This window comes from Asterias amurensis, chromosome 10 (assembly GCF_032118995.1).
Source record: "Asterias amurensis chromosome 10, ASM3211899v1".
Lineage (NCBI taxonomy): Eukaryota > Metazoa > Echinodermata > Asteroidea > Forcipulatida > Asteriidae > Asterias > Asterias amurensis.
The window spans coordinates 4,262,754-4,286,444 of NC_092657.1; the positions used below are offsets into that span (position 1 = coordinate 4,262,754).

General features: G+C 41.1%; 1 protein-coding gene and 1 non-coding gene across 3 annotated transcripts; one reads left to right on the forward strand and one right to left on the reverse strand.

Moving 5' to 3' along the window:
• Window positions 1–39: 39 nt before the first annotated feature.
• Window positions 40–23,569, reverse strand: LOC139942816 (uncharacterized). 2 transcript variants are annotated; one of them, XM_071939591.1, is made up of 16 exons: window positions 23,472–23,569; window positions 19,018–19,287; window positions 18,509–18,612; window positions 17,659–18,122; window positions 16,818–17,005; window positions 15,538–15,717; window positions 14,504–14,629; window positions 12,727–12,848; window positions 11,979–12,238; window positions 10,234–10,658; window positions 9,243–9,554; window positions 8,338–8,536; window positions 6,542–6,869; window positions 5,385–5,583; window positions 3,490–3,617; window positions 40–2,619 (listed from the first exon to the last, which is right to left on the reverse strand). In XM_071939591.1, the coding sequence occupies exons 2-16, from the start codon at window positions 19,271–19,273 to the stop codon at window positions 2,488–2,490; spliced, it is 3,423 nt and encodes a 1,140-aa protein (XP_071795692.1). In that variant the 5' UTR covers window positions 19,274–19,287; window positions 23,472–23,569; the 3' UTR covers window positions 40–2,487. The 2 variants fall into 2 exon arrangements, with proteins under 2 accessions (XP_071795692.1, XP_071795693.1); XM_071939592.1 differs by lacking the exon at window positions 23,472–23,569 and adding an exon at window positions 21,700–21,711.
• Trnas-aga (transfer RNA serine (anticodon AGA)) lies at window positions 6,358–6,430 on the forward strand. Its single transcript has one exon. It is a non-coding gene; the product is annotated as a tRNA-Ser (tRNA).
• Window positions 23,570–23,691: the final 122 nt, after the last annotated feature.

Genomic DNA, 23,691 nt, shown 5'->3' on the forward strand with positions numbered 1-23,691 from the left:
GTGTTTACTATAAATGAAAACTTATTGTATATGCTTCTCTTTATTGATAAAATAGAATTTGTAATAATTGCTGTGATTAATTTGATAATAAAATACAAATTTAAAAATAAGATCTGATTAAACTTTCACCCAGTAAAATCTGATTAAACTTTCACTCAGTTACTGCCTGTACTTAAAACATTGAACATATTTTAACTAAAACTCCGAAAGAATTCTGGGCAAGGAAAGTTTTGACTGGAAACAATTTTTTAAAGCTTAGTGGCCAATAAAACTAGAATGTCAGCAAACTATCTGCTATTATCTTGGGTATTAATAAGATAACTTTGCTATCTGAAGATAGATAGTAGGTATTCTTATTGACATTTGCAAACTAGTCTTACAAAATGAGTGGAGCAATGTGCCGTCGCCGATGTCACCAAACTCTTCCAAACTTAGGACTCATCTTAGGACAAGTTCAGTTCCATATCCGAAGACGTTAGGACGCATTGAGCCCGTTCTAAGTTAGGACGGGTTACTCGTCCTAACTCGAGAAAGGATTAATCCTAGCATTTCGTGAAATCATCTGCTGTTTCTGTTGAGCAATTTTTGATATGCTTAGCAAGTTTTTGATCTTCTTTTTTTAAGAATTTCAGGTGTTGTGTAAAGAAAATTTCTTTGCTTAGCAAAAAATTAGTGGGGCGCCAGCTGCAAAAATGTAAATTCTTTGGGTTTCTGGCTGGTAAACCATCTCTGCTAAGCAAGGTTTTTCTGTGCTTAGCAAGTTTTTGTGCTTACAGGCTTTATGAAGGTGTTTAGCAGAAAATACTGACTAAAAAAATCTTTCCCTAGCAAACAATGAGTGGGGCGCCAGTCGTCACAATGTAAACTCAATGGAATGTTGGCTGGTAACCTGTCTCTGCTAAGCAATGTATTCCAGTGCTCAGCAAGTTTTTGAGCATACAGGCTTTTTGAAATTCCAATTTCCTAAAGCTGTTTAGAAGAAAATATTGCTTACAAAGTTTTTGGGTTAGCAAAAAATGAGTGGGGCACTGGCTAGAATGTAAACTCTGTGGGTTGTTGGTTGGCAAGTTTTTTCTGTGCTAAGCAAGTGTTTGTGCTAGCAGGCTTTGGCAAATACCAATTTCATAAGGTAATTTAGCAGAATATTCTGCTTAGAAAATATCTTCGGTATGAAAAATTGAGTAGGGCACCAGTCCCACAATGATAACTCTATGGGATGATGGCTGGTAACCTGTCTCTGCTAAGCAAACTTTTTATGTGCTTAGCAACTTGTGAACTTCCAATTTCTAAAAAGAAAATACCGCTTAGAAAATTTCTTTGCTTCAGCAAAAAATTAAGTGACCAACAGTCCAAACAATTATAACTCTACAGGGTGGTGGCAAGTAACCTGTCTCTGCTAAGCAATGTTTTCCTGCTTAGTAAGTTTTTGTGCTGACAGGCTTTGGCCCTGTACTTTGTCTTTTAACTTGAGGCCTACAGTATCTGCAACGGTTTGCAAGTTACATAACTTTTATCTAGTAATTATAGATGGGTAAATATGCAGTATGTTTTTTTCTTGTATGACCTTAGAAATAATCTGTGCACCGAGTAAATAAACACATCATCGTAGTAAGGTATGTTTTTATAGTCGTAAAAAAACTGTGGAACTCGTAATAAAAATAATAATAACTAGTTCTTATATGCCTCTTACTGTTAGTTACAATAAATGTATCAATGCGCTTTACATTAGTGCTCTGGTCATTAGCAAATAACACTCCTGTACTATTTCTCAGCTCCCTGGGGTCGATTTCACAAAGAGTTAGGACTAGTCCTAACTTAGGACTAGTCCTAGGAGATACACAAATTGCATGGATAGTCCTAAGTTAGGACGAGTAACTAGTCCTAACTCGAGATAAGACTAGTCCTAAATACAAATTGCATGGATAGTCCTAAGTTAGGACGATTAACTGGTCCTACCTCGATATAAGACTAGTCCTAAATACAAATTGCATGGATAGTCCTAAGTTAGGACGAGTAACTGGTCCTACCTCGATATAAGACTAGTCCTAACTACAAATTGCATGGATAGTCCTAAGTTAGGACGAGTAACTGGTCCTACCTCGATATAAGACTAGTCCTAAATACAAATTGCATGGATAGTCCTAAGTTAGGACGAGTAACTGGTCCTACCTCGATATAAGGCTAGTCCTAACTCTTTGTGAAACCCACCCCCGGGGAGTATACAGCGAGAGAAAACAAAGATCAGCAGAGTGTGGGTTCGAGTTCCAGTCTTGACACTAGTGTCATTAAGCGAGACAATTTACCGGGACATAAAGCCGTAGGTCCTAGGAATTGTGTAAGGCACATCAATATGGGAAAAGATTCAAAAGTGGCTAGATTCTGGCAATATAAAATTTAACAATTTAAAAAAATAAAACTCTAATTTCAAATTCTCTGATTGACTTCTGTTCAACAGAAATCTATTTCCTTTTTACCGACACGAATTCTTCAGGGCTTCGTGATTGGTCGAGATGCTCCAATTAGAGTGAAGGCTGCCCAGTGCTGCGGCCTGTGATACGTCTCGTCCCGTAGCATGGAGAGCATGGCTTGACGTAGCGCCCTCGCTGGATCCCGGTGCACCTAGAAAAAGTCGGGCAAAATTGTTGCCTACTTTCTGTGCTTGACTTGGTTTCTTTTAAACCCTCTCATTAACAAGGTTTTTTTTTTTTTTACATAAAAACCAAATTGTTTTAAAAAATTCACTGGGCACCCTTTTCTATTTTAACATTTAACGAAAGTGGGCCATGCTGATATAATCTATACTTCAGGGGCCATTCAGTAAAGTCTATGTTTATTTTTTTTGGAAATTGTTTTGACCCACCCGCCCACCCACCCCAATATTTATTGAATGGCTTCATTACATAACCTATAGACTGATGACCAAAGTAATGCCTCAAATGAACCACATATTTGAGATCAAATGTCTCAAAAATCAGTAGTTTTCAACAGCTTTTCCTGGCTTAAAGGCAGTGGACACTATTGGTTACTATCAAAGACTAGCCTTCACAGTTGGTGTATCTCAACATATGCATAAAATAATTAACCTGTGAAAATTTGAGCTCAATCGGTCATCAAAGTTGCGAGATAATAATGAAAGAAGAAAACACCCTTGTCACACGAAGTTGTGTGCGTTTAGATGGTTGATTTCGAAACCTCAAGTTTTAAATCTGAGGCTCGAAATCAAATTCGTGGAAAATTACTTCTTTCTTGAAAACTACTTCACTTCAGAGTGAGCTGTTTCTCACAATGTTTTATTCCATCAACCTCTCCCCATTACTCATCACCAAGAAAGGTTTTATGATGATGATGATTTTGAGTAATTATCAATAGTGTCCACTGCCTTTAAACGAACAACTTTAACTTTGTAAGGGCTCTTGTCTTTAGTCATGGTCCCAAACTCTTCGTCTCAACTCTCTTTATCCTAAATAAGGAAATTTGCTTTCCACTTACCATAAAATCTTGATAGAAGAACTTCATGAACATTGCCGTTGCCTTGTCAAAGATCCTCCATTGTGTGACGACAACACTGGCTGCTCCGGCCACCAGGAATGAACGATACAACCCCAGAACGCCATCGCCTAAAGCACAACAACAACATAATAATAATACTTGGTTCTTGATAAAAGAACTTCATGAACATTGCCGTTGCCTTATCATAGATCTTCCATTGTGTGACGACAACACTGGCTGCTCCGGCCACCAGGAAAGAACGATACAACCCCAGAACGCCATCCCCTACAAGCACAACAACAACTTAATAATAATACTTGGTTCTTGATAAAAGAACTTCATGAACATTGCCGTTGCCTTGTCATAGATCTTCCATTGTGTGACGACAACACTAGCTGCTCCGGCCAGCAGGAAAGAACGATACAACCCCAGAACGCCATCGCCTAAAGCACATCGACAACATAATAATATTAATAAAACTTAAGATGCATTAAAACATTATTTGCACGGGTTCGAATCCCACCCGAGTAAAATGCCTTTCGATTTTGTTCAAGGAACTCGAGAAAGTGCTGAGCATACAGTGTTTATAAGACATCGGTGCAAGGGAAAAACAAGGAGCATTATTATCTAGGATTTGAGGCATTGCATGGTGAGGTATCAATGGGTGCGTTCGTTTAGCTTCCCTGGGTCGACCCCGGTCTGCCCCGATACGTTCGAATAGCTTTGACGGGCTCACCCGGGTCAGCCCCCAGTGCCCTGCTTGTGAAGTGGGTCACTTGGGGTGACCTGAGGTGCATACCGTCACCACGAGAGGGCGAGTGTGATCGTTCGATTAGCTCTTGTCAGGGGCTCACCCAAGTGAGCACTGCGGGGTACACCCATGGAAGCTAAACGAACGCACCCAATATATAATTGGTTTGCGGTAACACCATGTGTATATCTACTTCCCAGGTAGAGTTTGTTCTTTAGAGAACTGTCTTTCTTTATTCTACTACCGCGGAGTAGATTTATCGGATGTTCGGGAGACTTCTCAGTTCTGAAAAGAACTGTCCTTGCTTTCCAAATTTCCACGTGATTTTCAGGATAAGCAAACAACAGCTGAATACCAGCAACAAGCAATATGCAACAAATGGAAATTTAGTTGGTTATCCTGTTTTTATCAAGGAAGAAATTTCATGCAAAGCAAATTTTTGTCCTTAGCAGAGAGCCATGAACTTTGGGCCCAGGGCCCAATGTCATCAAGACAAAAATACTGCTTTACAAATTTCTTTGCCAAGCTAAAATTGAGTCGGGCACCAGCCACAACAATGCAAACTCAACGTATTGGGCTGGTCACCTGTCACTGCTAAAACTATTCTGTGCTAAGCGAGTTTTTGTGCTTACATGTTTTATGAAATTCGGCACTGATCAGAAACACCAAAGCTTGAGTCCGGTGCTTTAACCCACTTAGACATGTCATCTATCTACAAAATCAAACAGGAGTGGCCCAGCGGTTAAGAGCACCGAACCCACACTCTGGTGTTTCTGATCAGCAGAGTATGGGTTCGAATCCCCAGCCATGACACTTGTGTCCTTAAGCAAGACACTTAACCATTGCTTCGTCCTTCGGTTGGTCTGTAAAGTCGTTGGTCCCATGTGTTGTGTAAACGCATGTAAAAGAACCCAGTGCACTTGTCGTAAAGAGAAGGGGTTCGCCCCGGTGTTCCTGGCTGGATTGGCAGCATATTGCGCCACAGCACCTTGTAAACCATTACATGGTGCTTAAGGATTAGGTCTTATATCTCAAATTCGCCCCACTCCTTGCAGTAATAATACCTGGTGCTTTGTATCCTTTGGCAAAAGGCGCGTTATAAATACGGTTGCTATTATTGTTAATATTATGATTGAAAACTCACCTGTCACTTGACCTTTGCCCGTCTGGCAGCAGCTGAGTACAGCGACCTCAGCTTTCAGGCCATGACCTTTGACCTCCTCTGCCATCAGGAGGCCGCTACAGTTCTCATGACTGCGTGCCAAGACGAGAAATCCACGCATGCTGAAGTCACCCGTCGGAACTCTCTCGGGTCGACAAATGTCGCCTCCTTCTTTTATCATCTGTGAAAGAGAAACAATTTTGTTTTTCTTTGAGGAAACAATATATGAAGAAAAAAACCAACAGGGGCCAATTCCTTACAGCTCCTTAAAGGGTCTAAGTACTTTTTGTCATGAAAATAATTTTCATCTCAGTGATCATGAGACGAAAATTATTCTCTAAAACTACAGCACCTCAGCAAGTAATATTTCCAGGGAAGCTTTCTACTATCATCATTTTCAAACGGTGTAAGTTTAATGTAAATCTGTGGACATTGTGTTTTAAGTTACAAATAGTACACCAATCCTTTAAAGGCACTGGACACTGTTGGTAATTACTCAAAATACTTAAATTAAATAAACGAGCAATGGAGAGCTGTCGATAGTATAAAACATTGTGAGAAATGGCTCCCTCTGAAGTAACATAGTTTTTGAGAAAGAGGTAATTTCTCACTCAAATATTCAAAGACTTCACTTGAAGCCTTTTTTACATGCATCTGAAAGCACATGTTTTGCAACAAGTGTGCTTTTTCTTTCATTATTTTCTTGCAACTTCGATGACCAATTGAGCCCAAATTTTTACAGGTTCGTTATTTTATGCATGTGTTGGGATACACCAAGCGAGAATACTGGTTTTGACAAGTTACCAAACATGCCCAGTGCCTTTAACAAACCTTGGTGTATCGGTAAAAACCAATTAATATTCTTTATCCCCGATGCAAATATAACATCTCTTAGTATCGTTGCGCGGTACCCGCTGCCAAAACATAGGATTCGAACTGCCTCTAGCTACCGGCATTCTCGGTAGTCTAGTTGGTAAGACACTGCTCTAGAATTGCAAGGGTCGTGGGTTCGAATCCCACCCGAGTAACATGCCTGTGATATTTTTTTCACAGGACTCGGGAAAGTACTGAGTATACAGTGCTAACACACATCGGTGTATGGGTAAAAACCAAAATTAATAAAACCTTTGTAAGTTTACCTTTGCCAGTCCGTTGTCCTGCTCGGCATGGGTGGCAAAATGCAGCACTGTATGTTTCCCCATTTCACGTCGGACTTGATCAACGGTTGCATCCCTCCCTGTCAGGACAACTGGCTCCGCCCCTCCACTCCTCCCTGGCTCCGCCCCTCCACTGCTTCCGGGTTCCGCCCCTCCACTGCTCCCTGGCTCCGCCCCTCCACTCCTCCCTGGCTCCGCCCTTCCACTGCTCCCTGGCTCAGCCGCTCCACTGCTCCCTTGTGATGTCTCAGGTTGGAAGAACGTTTTTACCATTTGGACTTCCATCGTTGCAGCAGGAAGAGCTGGGATGCTGAAGAGAAGGAATAATCGTACTGAGTGCATTACAGGAATGCTCCATTAAGGAAAGAGGCTAAACAGAAACATCCTTTTCGTCTGGCAACTCACACCTGTCATCTCCATGTAGTAATTGCTTTTCCAAACAGTGGACTTAGTTGGATCATGCACAAACCAGTGGTGCTGCTTAAAGACACTGGACACTATTGGTAATTGTCAAAGGCCAGTCTTCCCACTTGGTGTATCTCAATATTATATGCAAAAAATAACAAACTTGTGAAAACATGAGCTAAATTTGGTCGTCAAAGTTGCGAGATAATAATGAAAGAAAAAAACACCCTTGTCACACGTAGTTATGTGCTTTCAGATGCTTGATTTTGAGACCTGAAACGCTCTGAGGTCTCGAAATCAAATACGTGGAAAATTACTCCTTTCTCGAAAAACTATGTTACTTCAGAGGGAGCCGTTTCTCACAATGTTATATACTATCAACCTCTCCCCATTACTCGTAACCAAGTAAGGTTTCATGCTAATAATAATTTTGAGTTATTACCAATAGTGTCCACTGCCTTTAAGCACCCAGGCAGATTAATTGCTCATCCATTGACCCATGTAATTCAAAGTAAACACGCTCGCTCACTGAAAACTATCTCACCTTGGCCCAGTTTCATAGAGCTGCTTAAGCACAAAATTTTGCTTAAGCAAAAAAATCCTTGCTTAGTAAAATCAGATTACCGGCCAAGACTCCATTAAATTGTTATGCTAAGTAAACAACAGCTAAATACCAGTCACAAGCAAAGTATATGGCATGAAATTTTTGCCAGTAACAAGTGAAAAATAAGCAAGCTATTATCGTGCTTAAGCAAATTTTTTGCTTAAGCAGCTCTATGAAATTGGCCCCTGTCCTGAGGCTAAGAGAACAAGGGGGCGGCACCGTGGCCTGCATGTAGCACGGCATTGCAAGTAGGACGATTGAGTTACCGGTAAGTGTACATGTATTCGTTCGTAGACTGATGTATACTTTCCAAGTTTTTGTTGGCAAGTTTGGAAATTCTTTAAAGCCATTATACACTTTCGGAACAGAAAAAAAAAAAAAAAGTTCACAGATTTACAAATAACTTACAGGGTTTACAGAAGGTGATGGTGAAAGACTTCTCCTGAAATATTATTCCATGAAATTACTTTTTGAGAAAACATTAAAACAATTATCAATTCTCGTTGTGGAGAATTTCAGATTTATTTTGAACACATGTCACTACGCGAAATGTGCGGAAACAAGGGTGGGTTTTCCTGTTATTTTCTCCCGACTCCGATGACCGATTGAGCCTAAATTTTCACAGGTTTGTTATTCTGGCCGGGAATTGAACCGAGGTCACCTTGGTTAGAGGCGAGCGCTTTACGCACAAGCAAACCGTGCCAACCATTTAAAGGGGTATTAAGTACAGTGGGTACATACTAAGAGTTGGACATAAACTCGATCTTACTTGTGATGGGGCATTGTAGGATTGCCAACTGCCAGGACACTAGGGGGTGCCACACCGGATGAAAGACGCAGCTTAGCCAACCTCTGATTGGTAAGTTTTAGGATTTTCACCGATGGCACGATGGAGATGACGTATTTCTCGATAAGGTGTCGGCGATCGGGTCCAAGTAGGGCACAGAACGGAAGATTAAACATGAAGTCTGGAGAGACAAGATGGTGAAGTCGTCTCAATAAAATTATCAAGAACCACAACCAATAATAATAATAATAATAATGAAAACTTATAATGTAAACAAATCAGAGTACTGGTGCTAAACACAAACAATAACATACACATATACAATAACCAAAATTGAAACATAAGCCTAAGCTAAGAAGAAATACAGAACATGTGGAAGAGAAATACAATACAAATGCAACATCTAAGAAAAACATTGATGAGGTGTTAAAAAAAAAATAATCCATTTACTCAAATACTTGATTGAAAAGATGTGCTTAAAGGCAGTGGACACTACTGGTAATTATTAGCATAACACATAACCCGGTAACAAGTAATGGGGAGAGGTTGATTGTTTAAAACATTGTGAGAAACAGCTCCCTTGGAAGTGACAGAGTTTTCGAGAAAGAAGTAATTTTCCACGAACTTGATTTCAAGACCTCAAGTTTAGAATTTAAGGTCTCGAAATCAAGCATCTGAAAGCACACAACTGCGTGTGACAAGGGTGTTATTCTTTCATAGTTATCTCGCAACTCCGCAACCAATCGAGCTCAAATTTTCACAGGTTTGCTATTTTATGCATATGTTAAGATACACGTTGTGAAGAGACTGGTCTTTGACAATTACCAATAGTGTCCAGTGTCTTTAAAAACGGAGAAATCATATCCCCGTAATGAGTATTAATGTACCTTGAGGAATGAAGATTACTTTAGGAACCTCCCCCGTCCCTTCCTGCCACTCCGGCAAGTACTTCTCAATCGGAGCGATGAAGATATCATAATCTGCTCTCAGCTTGTCTAGGTTTCGCTGTAGCGCAGGGTCGATCACCCGCAGCTTAGGCACCTTGGGGCCTCCGTAGACTTGGCCGACTACACCCTTTGAAGAGGAGTACTGGTGGGGAATGTCTCTGCTCACAGTATCGTCTCTGCTTACAGTATGGCCCTTTGAGGCCTCCTTACATTCTGCCTGATCCGTTGTCTCACAAACTTCCAATCCCAATCCTAATTATAAGAACAAAATTAATAAATTGGTGAAATTAATACTTTACGTTGTGTGTGCGAGGTGAACAGCCAGTGGCCCAATAATGCTTTTTAAATGCTTTGACGTTATCTGGCCAATCTTACTGACCTGCGTGACGAGTGCGACTAGTGTCTATTGTTTGCTTAGTCTCCTAGGAGACATCCCTACAAGACTTTTGCTTCAAGGACCTCAAACTTCCTTTACCTTCATCCATGCTTGACTCCTTGACTCCAAGCTCTCCAAGAGAACGACACAGGGCATTCACATGTCTGTCAAACACAAATTCTACATGACCTATTAAAGACCTAACCTTCTGGGAGACTTTCCTAACAGACATTGATTTCAAAGACCTCAAACATCTCTACCTTTATCCATGCTTGACTCCTTGACTTCAAGCTCCCCAAGGCAACAGCAGACGGCATTCACACGTCTGTTAACCACAATTTCTAACCTTCTGGAAGACTTCCCTTTATAGACTTTGGCTTCAAGGACCTAACCTCCATACCTTCATCCATGCTTGACTCCTAAACCCTCAGCTCTCCAAGGGAACGGAATAGGGCATTCACCTGCTGTCAGCCACAAATTCTCAATATCTAAGACCTTATCTTCTAGGAGACATCCCTACAAGACTTTGGTTTCAAGGACCTCAAACTTCCTTACCTTCATCCATGCTCGACTCCTTGACTCCAAGCTCTCCAAGAGAACGGCACAGGGCATTAACATGTCTGTCGACCACAAATTCCTCCTTGGATTTCTTCACCGAACTAAGCAACCTCTTCGCAAAATGAATCTCCCAACCGTTCTTCATCTTTATGGTAGCACTCCCCTCATTGGTTGAGTCAGATCCATGGTTCATACTACCAGCCTCCCCATTGGTAGATCCCGGTTTCTCCATAGCAACAACCCACGAGTACAGCCACTTCTCAATGTCTCCAGATGGAGTGAATTCGGTGACGATGGAATAAGTGACTAGGGTGGTGGCTAGTTCGGCTGCAGTTTGAGTTATTTCAGAGAGTTCTTGCTCGATGAACGTGTCCTCAAGCATAGAAGCTGTGCTGACAAACTCTGTTTTGTTGTCTACATTGCTGCGACCAAGAGTAAAAGATTGGTAACTATCAGAAAATAGTCTAGTTGGTATGACACTGCTCTAGAATTTCAAAGGTCGTGGGTTCGACTCCCATCCGAGTAAAATGCTTTAAATTTTGTTCACAGAACTCGGGAACGTACATGTACCGAGTATACAGTGCTTACACACATTGGTGTATGGGTAAAAAACAAAAACTAATATTCTTTATCCCCGATGCAAATTTCACATCAATTAAATATCAGAAAATAGTTTGAATATCAAGTTATAAACCACAAGGGAAACTGACTCGGCAACTTTTTAATACTTTTGGTTTGAACAAGGAAGGACTTAAACCGATGACCTCAAGATTAACGTACTAGCGCTCTACCAACTAAGCCCTGTATTGGTAGTCTCCCTATGAATGTGTGAGTCAATATCTCTGTTCGGGGTGCCAGTCAGAAGCCATATAGACCTTTCTTTTGTTGATAAACAAACAATTTAGTTGGCATGGTCGGCCTTGTTGGATATGGGACGCAGAAGCACTATATTTTTCCATATTCCACTCGCGCTTGTGTGATAACTTATATTATCTTCTAGTGCGAGCAAATCCTCCAATCAGGTGCTCGAACCAAAGTGTAATATCAGAAGATAACGTACTCCCAGTTTTTAAATTGCACTCTGCATATCGTGAGTGTCAATGCGTCATGCTCCGCATCGGTCAGTGCAAAATTTACATTCTAAACTTTGAACGTACTAAGCTTGGGCGATATCACAATATTATCGAATATCGCCATACAAATTTGGAAACGATTTCGATATCGCATCGGTTTGGTTTTAATCGAAATATCGATATATCGCGATATCGATTAAGTATCGCAATAAAACAATGTATTTCCTAGCTGAGACATCTTACACCCCATAGGTTTGAAGTAACACCAGAAGAATAGGTCATTATAAGTTATCACACAATCGCGACTGGAATACGGAAAAATATAGCGCTTCTGCGTCCCATATCCAACGTTGCCGAAGGTTACAGACTATTAATTTATCATACTCGTACACGCAACGGACGTCTGGGTACTGCACGCCGTGTGCCAGTCTGTCGGACTAGCGCACGGCGCCATGTGCTAGTCTTCGGACTAGCGCATGGCAAACCGACGGCCGTCGTCTAGCAAAACTAAGACATGTCGTGTGACGCGCTCTAAACCAATGAGCAGGCAGAATACTTGCAAGGGGTGTTATAAAGGTTTTTATCCCCACTCCATTCTGCCAATCTAATTGGAGGATTAGCGCGTACATGTATTAAATATTAATGTTGATGTTCAAAAAACTCATCTACCTATCAGACTCCGACTCCTCCAAATCTTGCTTCCGTTGGATCAGGTCGGCAAGCGCCCTCGCTCGGCCCTGCTCAGAGAGAGCGAACGCGGCATGAAACTTCCCCCTGCGCACAAGGATAGCCTGAAGGAGGTTGAAGGCTTCTGATTGGTTCTTTTCAAAGTTGGCGATGCGCGAGGTGTCCTCTACGCCTAACTTTGCACGGAGGCGCTCCAAGGTCACAAAGGCACTTGTGATCTGCTGCTCTGCCATCTCAAGATCCTACAAATATATACCATATATATATATAACTGTGAAGACTAGTATTTGACAATTACCAATAGTGTCCAGTGTCTTTAAACATCCAAAAAATTTAATTCAGAGATCAGTATTCTCACTTGGTGTATCCCAACATATATCCATAAAATAACAAACCTGTGAAAATTTGGACTAAATTGGTCATCGAAGTTGCAAGAGAATAATGAAAGAAAAAAAACCTTGTTGCACAAATGTGTGTGCTTACAGATGCACATTTAAAGACTTCAGCTGAAGTCTTTTATAACTTGAGCGAGAAATTACCTCTTTCTCAAAACTACACTACTTCAGCAAGAGCTGTTTCTTACAATGTTTTATACTACATGTAGCAACAGCTCTCCACTGCTCGTTAACAAGTCAGTTTGTATACTAACAATAATTTTGAGTAATTACCAAAAGTGTCCAGTGCCTTTAAAGGCATGCAAGTTTTATTATGTACCCAACCACCCACTTACCCCTTTGAATAAGTAGTCCATAGCTAGTTCCCGCTGCATGATGGCCACGCCTCCAACGTCATCTCGATCCTTAGCATTCTCAAGGTACCTTTCATGGTAGTCGATGGCTTCGTCAAACTTACCTACAAGGAGAAGAAAATCTAAAATACTTTACTTTGCAATAAGTTGAAGAGATATCTCTCATGCTCCTTGTCATAAACAGAGATTAGGAGGATGCAGCGTCAAGAGAAAGCTGAGGTCTCAAATTCAAGGCATCCAGCCTAAAACCACACAACTTGTGTGACAAGGGTGTTTTTTCTTCCATTATTCTCTCGCAACTTCGACAACCTAATTTTCAGGTTTGTTATTTTATGCACATGTTGAGATACACCAAGAGAGAAGACTGGTCTTTGACAATTACCAATAGTGTCCAGTGTCTTTAAACTATGCCCTGTAGTTGCATTTTTCAGAGTTGCTTTGCAAGCCTTTTTGGTGCAAAGAGCTCATAACCATTCAAATCTCGACGGCCCTTGTGCCAAACTGCTTGACAAATTTTTTTTAATTCTTTCGTTATTAGTCAGTGTTTCACAGAAAGATGTTCCCACCTTCAACGGCTCCAAAAACCGCTGTGCCAGACTTATCTTTAAGCTGCCCAAATTCACTCACTCATCTCCACTTCTCAAGCAATTACACTGGCATCCAGTTGCCCAACGCATTCAATTCCATACAATGGTCCACACATATAAATCCCTCAATCACTGTGCCCCGGATTATCTCTCCTCTCTCCTTTCACTCCAGACATCTTCTTACTCTCTTGGCTCTACTACTGGTAAATCCCTTTCAGTTCACAAAACCCATAAACTTGCAGGTGATAGGGCATTTTCAATTGCTGCTCCCCGACTATGGAATTCTCTACCTACCCTTACCAGAAGCTCAAACAGTGTCCCAGCCTTCAAACGTGCTCTCAAAACCCACCTTTTTGCCTCTTCGTAGCTGGTCATCTTTATCTTTGTTCTGTCTTTTTCCATCTTCTTTCCTTCTCAGCGCCTTGTATCCTTTGGCAATTTGGCGCTTTATAAATACTGTTATTATTATGTCTTTGAAGTCTCACAAGCTTTGAACTTTGCTCTTGTTTGAAGGCCTGGGCACAGCAATTTTCCTCTATGTAAGGGGCACTTCTCTGGAACATTGCAGGTGGGGCAAAGGGCACCACAGCAAAAGCATTAGACACCACGGCAATTGCTGTCTAAGTGCCTCGGGTTAATTCGAGGCTTGGGACGATTTCACAAAGAAAGTCCTAACTTAGAACTTGTACTAGGAGTAATTAAAAACTGAAATCTAGTCCTACATGTAGTTAAGACGAGTACCTCGTCCTAACTCAAGATAAGACTAGTCTGAACTCTTTGTGAAATCCACTCGTGGCATCTGACCAGCAGTTAGGCCAACAAATAATAACTGTTTGTGAGTCCACAGAGGGTCTTCAAATAGTAGGGTCAGTGGTTTGATAATTATTATTTATGGATATTGTATTTGGGAATATAAACTCTGTGGTATCGTTAAACGTCGTTGATTAATATTTAAATACTAACAACAGTTCATCTAACAAGATTTTACATTTCTTCTCGTTTCAAAATTTCTTGACCAAATAGCATTGTTTTTTGTTGAGATTTTTAATGATTTGTGATGCAAATGATGGACACGGTTGGACGAGGACCCACAACTTTTTTTATTTGGTCTTAGGGAAAATACTGAGTGTATAATATCATTAAGTCTCAATAACAAACATTACACAACGTACCCATGGCTCGGTACACCGTACCGATGTTCCCGTAGGCTATGCCCAGTCCGCGATGGTTTCCCGTTTGACTGTGGACTTCCAAGCATTCCACAAGGAGCAAGATGGCCGCCTCATTGTCCTTCAGAGCTGATGATGAAGAGAAGAACGAACACATATCAAAAATGGTTTAGATTTTCATATTGACTTCTTGAAAGTAATTATCCCTGGGGGTGCTATCTGATAGTGGCTTCCTTTACAGAGCTCAAATGTATCACTCAGTGATGCTAATGGCACTCCAACATTAAGATAATTTATCCGTTCAGTTATGTGGAGCAAAGGATCAGACCCTTTAGGTTTATGATACAAACTGCAAACAGGGGATCACCTTTTATTTATACCATGCCACTTTTGCATTTGCCAATCTCCATCATTCTTTTTTAAATTTTATGTTGGTTTAATGGTTTGCATATTTCCCTTTAATGTATGTAATCTTGATGTTTTTTACCTTATTCAATTGTATATTAGCCTTTGGCTACAAATGTTTGAATTAAATACCTTGAATTCAAAATTGAATTAAGGGGATGCAATTTTTTATTTCAAATATCAAATAATAAGCCACAAGGGAAACTGACTGAGTAGGTTTTCAAACTGACCCAGTCACGGTTTAACTTTTGTTATCTTCCAATACACGCTAATCCACCAATCAGGTGCTCGAACCGGAGTGTGATATTGAGTCATAACCTACTCCCAGTTTTTATATTGCACTCTGCGTATGGCGAGTGTCATACTTTCAGTGCAAAAAATAACATTCTAAACTTTGCGCACGCAAACCCAAAACCCAAAACATAACCTAACCGCATTGACTTAATGAGGCTGGAAGATAAATTCGTTATCAAACGCCCACTTGTGGAATACAGAAAAATATAGCGCAACTACGTCCCATATCCAAAGAGGTCCAAGGCCGAGGCCTTGTTGGATGTGAGATGCAGACGCACTATATTTTCCCGTTTTCCATGAGCGTGTGTGTGATAACTTATAATACTTAAAATTCAAACCTGTGTAGATCTTGCCGAGGCAGTTCAAGGCACGCGACTTCATCGCCAAGTATCCGATCCTGTCGGACAGCTCCAGGTGTATGGCGTGGTAGACCAAGGCCATGTCGTAGTCCGGTGGGCTCATGGAGTAATGAGTGAAGCCAATGTTGAAGCAGGATACAACTAGAGCTGCCTGGTCACCTAGGGAAGAAGAACAGGTATGATGTAAGAGGGTCGTTCGCAGTTATCAACATGTCCGATACTGTCAGTGTCAGAAAGCTCTAGCTGTACTGCATGGTAGACCAAGGCTGAGTTGTAGTCCGGTGGGCTCATGGAGTAATGAGTGAAGCCAATGTTGAAGCAGGACACAACTAAAGCTGCCTGGTCACCTATGGAAGGAGAGCAGGTATGATGTAAGAGGGTCGTACACAGTTATCAACGTATTCGATCCTGTCCGAGAGCTCCAAGTGTATGGCGTGGTAGACCAAGGCGATGTCGTAGTCCAGTGGGCTCATGGAGTAATGAGTGAAGCCAATGTTGAAGCAGGAAACCACTAGAGCTGCCTGTCATCTAGGGAAGAAGAACAAGTATGATGTAAGAGGGTCGTTCACAGTTATCAACATTTCCAATCCTGTCAGTGTCAGAAAGCTCTAGCTGTACTGCATGGTAGACCAAGGCTGAGTTGTAGTCCGGTGGGCTCATGGAGTAATGAGTGAAGCCGATGTTGAAGCAGGATACAACTAAAGCTGCCTGGTCACCTATGGAAGGAGAGCAGGTATGATGTAAGAGGGTCGTACACAGTTATCAACGTATTCGATCCTGTCCGAGAGCTCCAAGTGTATGGCGTGGTAGACCAAGGCTGAGTTGTAGTCCGGTGGGCTCATGGAGTAATGAGTAAAACCGATGTTGAAGCAGGATACAACTAGAGCTGCCTGGTCACCTAGGGAAGGAGAGCAGGTATGAACGAGAGAGCCCAACTTCATAGCGCTGCTTAACTGTAAGCAAATTTGCGTGCTTACTGTAGCAGAAAAATTTAAGCTTAAGCCTTAGCGTATTTCACAGGTAAGCAGAAAAATTGGACGGCCATTGCGTGTTTACCATGGATTTGCATTGTGACGTCATTTATTTCGTGCGGTATTAAGCACCAGAAGTGTAGCATGCCTTTTCGTGTGCTTATGGTTAGCAGCGCTAAGAAATAGAAATTGCACAGTAAGCACAAAATCGAATGTTAAGCAGCGCTATGAAATTGGGCCCAGGTATGAACGAGAGAGCATACTGATCGAAACGCTGAAATAACTTGCCTCTTTGTTTTGCAAACACAAACTGCTTTTTCTGATGGGTAAGGGCATCGGCGAACCGCCCCTCCGACCGAAAAATGGTTCCCAAGTCCCCATGGCGATCTGCCACCGCAACAGGATCTTCAAGTCGCTCGGCGATAGCGATGGCTTCTCTCAAGTACTCTTTAGCTGGTCCGAAGTCTGCTGAAGCCCTGGAATGCAATGCAACAATCATAAATTCAGGCTGGTTTTATCCCATTGGTTGAAAAATGTCATATGATGACGTTTACAACAGGGCCAAATTTTAGAGTGCTGCTAAAAGCCATTAGACACTTTCGGAACAGAAAAAAACATTAAAAGTTCACAGATTTATAAATAACTTACAGGGTTTACAGAAGGTAATGGTGAAAGACTTCCCTTGAAATACTATTCCATGAAATGCTTTACTTTTTGAGAAAACACTAAAACAATATCAATTCTCGATATCGAGAATTATGGATTTATTTTAAACACATGTCATGACACGGCGAAACGTGCCGAAACATGGGTGGCTTTTCCCGTTATTTTCTCCCGACTCCGATGACCAATTGAGCCCAAATAAGTTTGTTGTTTTATATAAGTTGTGGTACACGAAGTGCGGGCCTTTGGACAATACTGTTTACAGAAAGTGTCCAATGGCTTTAAGCAGAAAATTGTTGCTTTTAGCAATTCAAAACAAGATACCAGGTACAGATAGTACAAATGATGCTGGTGTTAGCTACTTTTTGTGTTTTAAAAGCAGCTCTATGAAATTGGTCATCTGAATTAAAATTGTGAAACATAAAAAAAGACAACCAGGTAAGATCGGTGGCTTCGACAAACTTACCTACAAGCATTTCCAAATGACTGTAACATTAGCCCCCTATTCTTGTCGCTCATATTCCGTTTCAACAGCGGCTGGAAAACCTTGGCAATAGCCTCCTTCAGATGTCCGCTCCCGAGAATCCAATCTCCGTGATGGATGGTTGCCGTGGTGATCTTGTCCACATCGCCCATCTCGACGGCCAACATCTCAGCCTCGTCAAGATACGTCTTGGCATCCTGCAAGTTGCCGAGGAAACGGTGAGCATTCCCCAAGTCCAACGCCGCCTGAAAGTGCATCTCCCTCAATGATGAATCAGAGGGCCCAGCATGGATCCCTGGGGAACCCTCCTTTGGTGTTGGCAGGTTGCTAGCACCCAATGGTGTAGACTTTGCTGCTTTATATTCTTGTTGAGCAGCCTCCAGGCCTTTGCTAAGTGGCCCAATGGACATGTAAACTTGGTACTTCAAGTGATAACACTTCACTTTCTGTCAAAAAGAGAAGATAAACGCAAAATGTTAAAGGGGGGGTACAGAACTGGGATCAACTAAGTGCGGAAAACTGCACTTACAGCCAATGCAACTATTGATAAAACATTGTGAGAAACTGCTCCCTCTACTCTCAAGTATCTTTGTGTTTAAGAAAGAGGTAATTTCTCAGTCAAATAAAAAGGCTTCATATGCATCTGAAAGCACACACTGAATGTAAATTTTTCAAAAAGGGAGTTCTTTCTTTCATTAATTTCATGAAACTTCGATGACCAATTGAGCCAAAATTTTTGCAGGTTTATTTTATGCATTCGATGGGATAGTACACCAAGTGAGAACACTGGTTTTTGACAATTACCAAACACCTCCAGTGCCTTTAAACTTACCTGCACAATAGATACCTCTGGGAAGCTGAGCGTATCTTCAAGTAATGCGGCCGCAGCAGGCAGATTGGTCAGCAGTAGAACTTGGGCCTCGGAAATCCTCTCATCTGTAAAAGACGACAGGCATTTAACATTTAGTTTTTGCCAATATGGTATAATGGCCCGATGTTTCGACCCTAGCAGAGTCTTTCTCTCACAGGCTGAATAACAACACAACACACACAAACTTGAGTTGCGATTTGGCAATCGTTAACAATCTGCTTCTGTCATTGGCCAGTGATTAAACAACGGCAAACTCAACCGAATCAGATATTGTTACGACTGCAAAAACACACCCTTGTAGCCCCCCTTTGTAACAGGAGCAACAAAGTGAAAGTAAGTGTGAGAGAGAGATTAGGCAGAAAGAACACAGAAAAAGCAAAAGTTTTGCCCTGAACTCTGAAGAAATTGGAAACCCAATTTTAGGTCTTAACTATCTTTTGCAAACAATAAAATTTATGACTATCTCTTACCGATGGTGAACAGTCTGTATTTCTCTGCCTGGTACTCTGCTAGCAGCTTTTCATGCTGGGCGTCAAAGCCCTGCAGTATCTCCTGAATCTCTCGTCTATGGTCGTTCGATAGACTTAACTTATCAATGTATTTGTACGACATCTTGGTATCCGACAAGTCTGGAACACCTGGGAGTATTGTAGTATGTCGAGCATGAATATGGACCAACGTGAACAAGAGAACCAGAGTGGCTGGTATCCTGGTCACTGGTAACATGGAATGATGATTATCTGTGTGGGTTTAATGAAGAAAAAATGAAAAATACTTCAGATGACTGAACCTAATTTCATAAAACCTGTAAGCAAAACAACTGTGGCTCTTTTATCAAACATGCAATTTCACTATGTAACCCATGGCAAAATATTTACAAAAGAGCCCAGATTAATAAAACAGCCTTACTTTAGGGACATCCTGAAGGCACAGAGTAATTGAAAATATGAGTTTTATAAATGATGGTTGAGTTTTGCAACTGATTACGACAAGCCCACTGGACACTTTTTTGCCAGGAGGGTAGTGGCGATAACGTAACCCTCCTCCTCTTCGCAGTCAGGAGGAGGGTTAAGTCTAAGCAACTATGCCAGGGGCCGGTGCTAGGTTTTGTGAAGACAGCAAATTAGTGTGGGTCCAGGGGTAACTTATAAGAGTTGCCCTTAACAAAGGGCCCCAATGGCTTTTGGCATGATCAAGTTAGTTCAAAAAGTAAATGGAAGCCACACAGTTTTGAAGCATATTAGTGTGGGTCCAGGGGTAACTTATAAGAGTTGCCCTTAACAAAGGGCCCCAATGGCTTTTGGCATGATCAAGTTAGTTCAAAAAGTAAATGGAAGCCACACAGTTTTGAAGCATATTGAATGAATAATGCGGATGGGTGGCATTTTTTACTTACACTTTGTTTTTCCACTTGTAAATAGAGGATGCCGTGTTCCTGGGCGCGCAATTTGCACCTTTCACAGTACGACTATACTCTACTACAAGAGGAATGTACTTCACCATATAGATAGATAGATAGGATCAAAATATTCTATGGACAACTTTTACAACTTGACAAGATAAGAATATGATTCACACAACAAACATTCTTCGAAATTGTATGGTTTTTCCCAAGCTCACGGTCCATCATTTTGTAGAACAAAATTTGTGATTTACGCAAAAAGTATAGTTCACAAAGTATAAGGAAAACCACACATTGTCAAAGGAGTATCATTATATATTTACTCCCAATTCGTTTGGCTATTGTCTCCACACACCCATAGTTCTAGTAGAACTATGATGAGGTTAGTTCCACCATCTCCGCTATCGTGGAGACAATAGTGGAACGAGCGTCAAGAATGACGAGTACTCCTTCTGTCAAAATTTTGACATTCTCTGTCGTGCTAGTTCGACCGAGAATGTCAAAACTTCGAAAAAAAGGAGTACAGCGCCCCAGTTACTGGGTCTAGAGTAGGAGTACATAATATTCTACCCTTTTAAAGATTATTTTTAACATTTTTCCAACAAGCAACATGTTAATTTGTGAAAGTGTCGTGGCCAAGTGGTTAAGAGCACCGAATTCAAACTCTGGTGTTTCTAATCAGCAGAGTGTGGGTTCGAATCCCCAGCCGTGACACTGTGTCCTTGAGCAAGACACTTAACCATTGCTTCGTCCTTCGGATGGGACGTAAAGCCGTTGGTCCCATGTGTTGTGTAACGCATGTAAAAGAACCCAGTGCACTATCGAAAAGAGAAGGGGTTCGCGCCGGTGTTCCTGGTTGTGGCTGCTTAATGCGCCGTAGCACGTGCCTCACCTTGTAAACCCTTATAAGGTGCTAAATAATTGGGTCTCAGAATTCATCACTGCAATAACCTATCTTTCTGATAGTTTGTATATACTCAGCGCCTTGAGTACCTTGTTTGGTAGATACGTGCGCCATACGGAAAGTTATCCTATAAGACTTCGATATCATTATCATTAATTTAATTACATAACAAACACTGAACACTATGGAAGTGAAAGTAAGGCCGTGTCCGAAACGACGACTTCGGCTACAGCTACGTCTAGATCAGCGCGTCTACCAGTGTTGAAGAATAGGCAGACGCGCGCGATCTAGCCGTAGCTGTAGCCGAAGTCGCCGTTTCGGACACGGCCTCAGTTCCATCTGATTGATTGTGAAGTGTACTGTGTTGTACTACCAAGACCCATGCAGGGAAAAGTTTCCGTATGGCGCCACCACTTTTTCATTCGAAAAAAAATAATATAGTATCTAATTTACCCGATTGATATATCCCTTTTTGTAAAAATGAGTGAAAAAGTGGTGGCACCATATGGAAAGTTATCCCCATGGGAAAAGTTTCCGTATGGCGCCACCACTTTTTCATTCGAAATAAAATAATATACATGTAGTATCTAATTTACCTGATTGATATATCCCTTTTTGTAAAAATGAGTGAAAAAGTGGTGGCGCCATACGGAAAGTTATCCGTTAACTATTTGCAAAATGTAATCATTTTAAAAAATGAGTGCAGAGCACCAGTTACTCAGCTCAACTACTAGCTCAGCTAGCTGGGTCAACTAGTGGACACCAACTTAATAGTGAGTGAGTGTTGTCGAAATTATGAATGTACTTTGAAGCATTTTGCTTTCTCCATGTTTTACTTTAGCCCACCTTGTTGAGCTGTTAATGGCTCCGCTTTTAACATCGGTCTCATCACTGTCGTGACAGTGATGAGACCGATGTTAAAAGCGGAGCCATTACAGGGGTCGAAATTGCCACTAGCCCGCTAGCCCGGGACTACCAGATTTACATCCGGGCTACTGATTTTTCCAGTTTGATAGCCCGACGGGCTAGTTGAATAATAATGCAAAAATCATCATCACAAACAATAAAGAACTATGTTATTGGTGTATTGTAAAGTTTGAGCCGTGACGCGAGACATAACGTGGCTTTTGGGCTACCAAAATCTAATCAGGGCTACTAAAAATTATTGGTCACTAGCCCTGCTGACTACAGTCATTTGACCAGTTCGGGATCATTGACCGGTTCGGGATCACTTCAACTTTGCAATAACCAAATAATTATATCACTTCTCATTATTACCAATTTCTGTTGATAAATGTGAAGATTAACACCCATTAAACCAACAAACCCCCAAAAAGGTGCCAAACATCATCAGCAAATAAATTATGGCCGTTTTCCTGAAGGTTGTCTGCGAAATTGATCATTTTTTTGTTTAAAAATGTTGGTTGAAAAACACTGGTAAAACTTCTTACCTTTAGAATTGGAGTGCCGGGGCAAAAAATATTTATGTAAAATGATAAGAATGTGTAAAAAATAATTCCTGTAAATGCTGTGCAGTCATCTTGTTTTTTTGAGGAGACGAAGTTACCAAAATCTTCTTTGGGGGGACAACTTGCCCTTGACCAGTTCAGGATCACTCAACATCTCGTTGCGTCAAATGGTGCCACACTAACTTACTAAGTAAGGTAAAATCATACCACTGCAGTAGAAAGTTTTTTTAGTTGATTTTGAGAAACATTACTTAATGTCCCACAATTGGATATTAACAAATTCTTGTAGATTTTTTTTTGTGAGAAAATTAAACTTGGAGGGGTCAATAATGCTTTTTAGGTTCGCTTCACTTCTTCATTTGCCTTTGCTGTTGTTTTGTGGTTTTGTCGCTGGGTTTTTTGCGCTGCTATTGAAGACAATTGCATGACATTCACTAAAGAAAGGAAGTCCAAGTCCATGCCAACACACCTCTGAAGTTTTGTGTCCTTGAGAGACAGTTTTATGAATGGGAGTATGGGTTTGCAATAAAGTGCACTCTACTGATTCAGAATAGATTCAACTGATCCTGAACTGGTCAAACAGGTGACGATACTTTTCTCAAAGCCCCTTCGAAAGGACTAATCTTTTTTTGTCAGTGAACACTTGGTGAGTTTTATGTCATGTTTAGGTAAACTGATAAACTTTTTTGTTTAAGAAATCAAAGAGATTGCAACAAAAAACAATGTGAATTCAAAAAGTGATCCAGAACTGGTCAAACGACTGTACCATGGAAATACACTTAATTTCGACCCCTGCATTAACAGCTCAACAAGGTGGGCTAGGTAAAGCTACACATACACGTACATGTTGACGACGCATTATGTCCCGAGACAATAGCAACCTGTAATTCCTCGAACGGTTTTGGGATTATGGCATGCAAATCGGTTAATAAAACAAGCAGTTCTCAAAAGAACATAATTATACCCAGCAAATAGATACACCTGTTTTACAGCAAACCGTTTGGCCCCATGATAGTTGATACCTCACCACCATCGTTTTTTTGTGTGGAGATTATATAGCAAAAACAAATTTAAGGCTATTTAGTAGGCCCTATAGCCAGTTTAGGCCTCATCAATTTTTTCATAAAAAGTCCCTTCTTCTATCCCTACCTTGTCGAGAGGACGCGGTTTTGATTAAAATCAAAAACTAAGAAACTTTCAGGCGGGTTTCAAGAGGGTTTCACGCAAAAGCAAAATAACTCTCTTCCACTTTAAGTGGAGTGCGCCCTCTCTAGTTCACATAAAAACTTAGATTAGACTGGTGCTTGTTTTCTTAAAGTAACACATGGCTACATCGCTTACAGAGCTCGGGAACTAGTACGTCCTGTTT